Here is a 1,914-nt window from a genome sequence, read left to right as displayed (position 1 = left end):
TTTCGTGCGGGGGATGTGACCGGTAAAAGGCTGTATTTGGTCTTAAATAAGATGTGCGAAGGCATGTAGGCTGCTTCGATCGGGAGGGATGACTGCTGGGTGACGGGGCAGACTCACACATAATCCATGATAGCCTACATGCTAGGCTACGAACCACAGTTGACAGTCACCTTCATAATTGCTTGCTTTCCACCCCTCCAAAACGAAATAAATAGGCCTAAAATGTCTTTTCATTTTAAATGAATTTAAAATCTATTTAATATCTAGCTTTCTGTAAAGTCATGAACCAACCATCTGTGTAATAAAGTAGGCTAGGCTAGGCTTACTTTTTACACTAACAAAAGTTTACCATGGCAATGTCCCCACCAGGTCGTAATCGTAAAGCCGTCCAGTATGCACACTTGTTGATGTGATGTCATCAGCGATCGACCGACACAGATACACACACACACTGCAGTACCACCGTTTGGCCACCGGTGTCAGTAACTTGCCCCTCCTGCCACACACACACACACATTTTCTCTCAAAATCCCACCTCATGGGACTTTCTGAAATTTCTCACTCAGGCTTCATTTGAGGTCATTGTAAAGCCATTCCATAGGTTGTCCTAATGAGGACTCGGTTTTAGGTACCCATGAGGTCACAAGTGCCCACGAGATTGGTGTGCATCCATGCTCAAGTGCTCACGAGATTAGGGAAACCAGTGCACACACACACACACACACACACACACACACACACACACACACACACACACACACACACACACACACACACACACACAAACACACACACACACACACACACACACACACACACACACTCTCTCTCTCTCTCTCACACACACACACACACACACACACACACACACACACACACACACACACAGTAGTGCAGTACTGGCATGCTGGTAAGCCTATTCAGGGGTACGGGTGGCTAGCCTTGCGCGCCATCCTACCTACTTCCGCCAAGAGACTTGGCTCCGCACTACGTCTGCTACCTGTCTTCTGTGGAGCGATGTTGACCGGTAGGATTTGCGCCGGTGTTCTGACAAACAGTCCTATGTTGTAATTTTATCCTACGGTAGGATGTTGTGTCAGACATGTCTGTTAAACGGTCCTACATTGCCATAGATAGACGTCAGACATGTTTGTTCAACAACTTACAAGTGAAGTCCTGATTTTTCCGTAGATGTCCTTCCTGCTTACTGCAATCGCGTCAGATCAAGCAAGGTCCAGACCATGAATACGAAATGGAAATGGTAGTACAGTGGAATCCGCTTATAGTGGTCACGGATATAGTAATCAACCGCTTATATAGATCAAAAAGCTTGGGACAGAATCATTTCTATACAAATGCTGTTTAAATAATTTGTTTACAGTGATCAAGAAATCCGCTTATAACGTTCATTTTGGTCATTTTATGAATGTAAACATGTGCAAAAATTAATGAAAAACTATGTGTAGCAATTAGTTTTTTTACTTCAGCGATTCTTTTCTCGACGTCTGCTGCTGGGCTGCGCTCTCCTGATAGCACCGCAGTGAACTGCGACTAGTGAGTGGGGACGCGACGTTTACATAGAACCTCTCTGGTGAGGAGGCTGTGCACATGCTTGTCTCGCTAGCCAACGTAGCCCAACGAGTTAACACCGGGCAGCAAGCACGTGAATCATGGCTCTCATTTTCTCGGAATGAAAAACGTAGGCTCCTCGAGACGTATGAAAAATTACCAAAAAAAACGAGCCAACAAGATGTTTCGGCGAAGCTTGGCATTCCTCAGGCTACCTTGTGTTTAAACTGCTCCAGCTTTACAGGCAGCTGCGTCTCCCCCCAGTCCCTCCCACTCCCCCTCGCCCTTCTCATCTCTCCTACGCCAGCAAGCCCAGCGCTGCGCGATTTTCCCCAATTCCAATCA

At 46.4% G+C, this 1,914-nt stretch overlaps 1 protein-coding gene across 1 annotated transcript in view; it reads left to right on the top strand.

Moving 5' to 3' along the window:
- Positions 1-1,914, top strand: part of LOC134448746 (kinesin-like protein KIF13A) — a 45,481-nt gene that overhangs the window by 32,621 nt on the left and 10,946 nt on the right. The window contains exon 20 of the mRNA XM_063198400.1: positions 1,600-1,875. Coding sequence (XP_063054470.1) covers positions 1,600-1,875 — 276 coding nt within the window. The remainder of the gene's footprint in view (positions 1-1,599; positions 1,876-1,914) is intronic.

This window comes from Engraulis encrasicolus, chromosome 5 (genome assembly GCF_034702125.1).
Source record: "Engraulis encrasicolus isolate BLACKSEA-1 chromosome 5, IST_EnEncr_1.0, whole genome shotgun sequence".
NCBI classification, from domain to species: Eukaryota; Metazoa; Chordata; class Actinopteri; order Clupeiformes; family Engraulidae; genus Engraulis; species Engraulis encrasicolus.
This window is presented reverse-complemented; position numbering and strand designations above follow the sequence as displayed.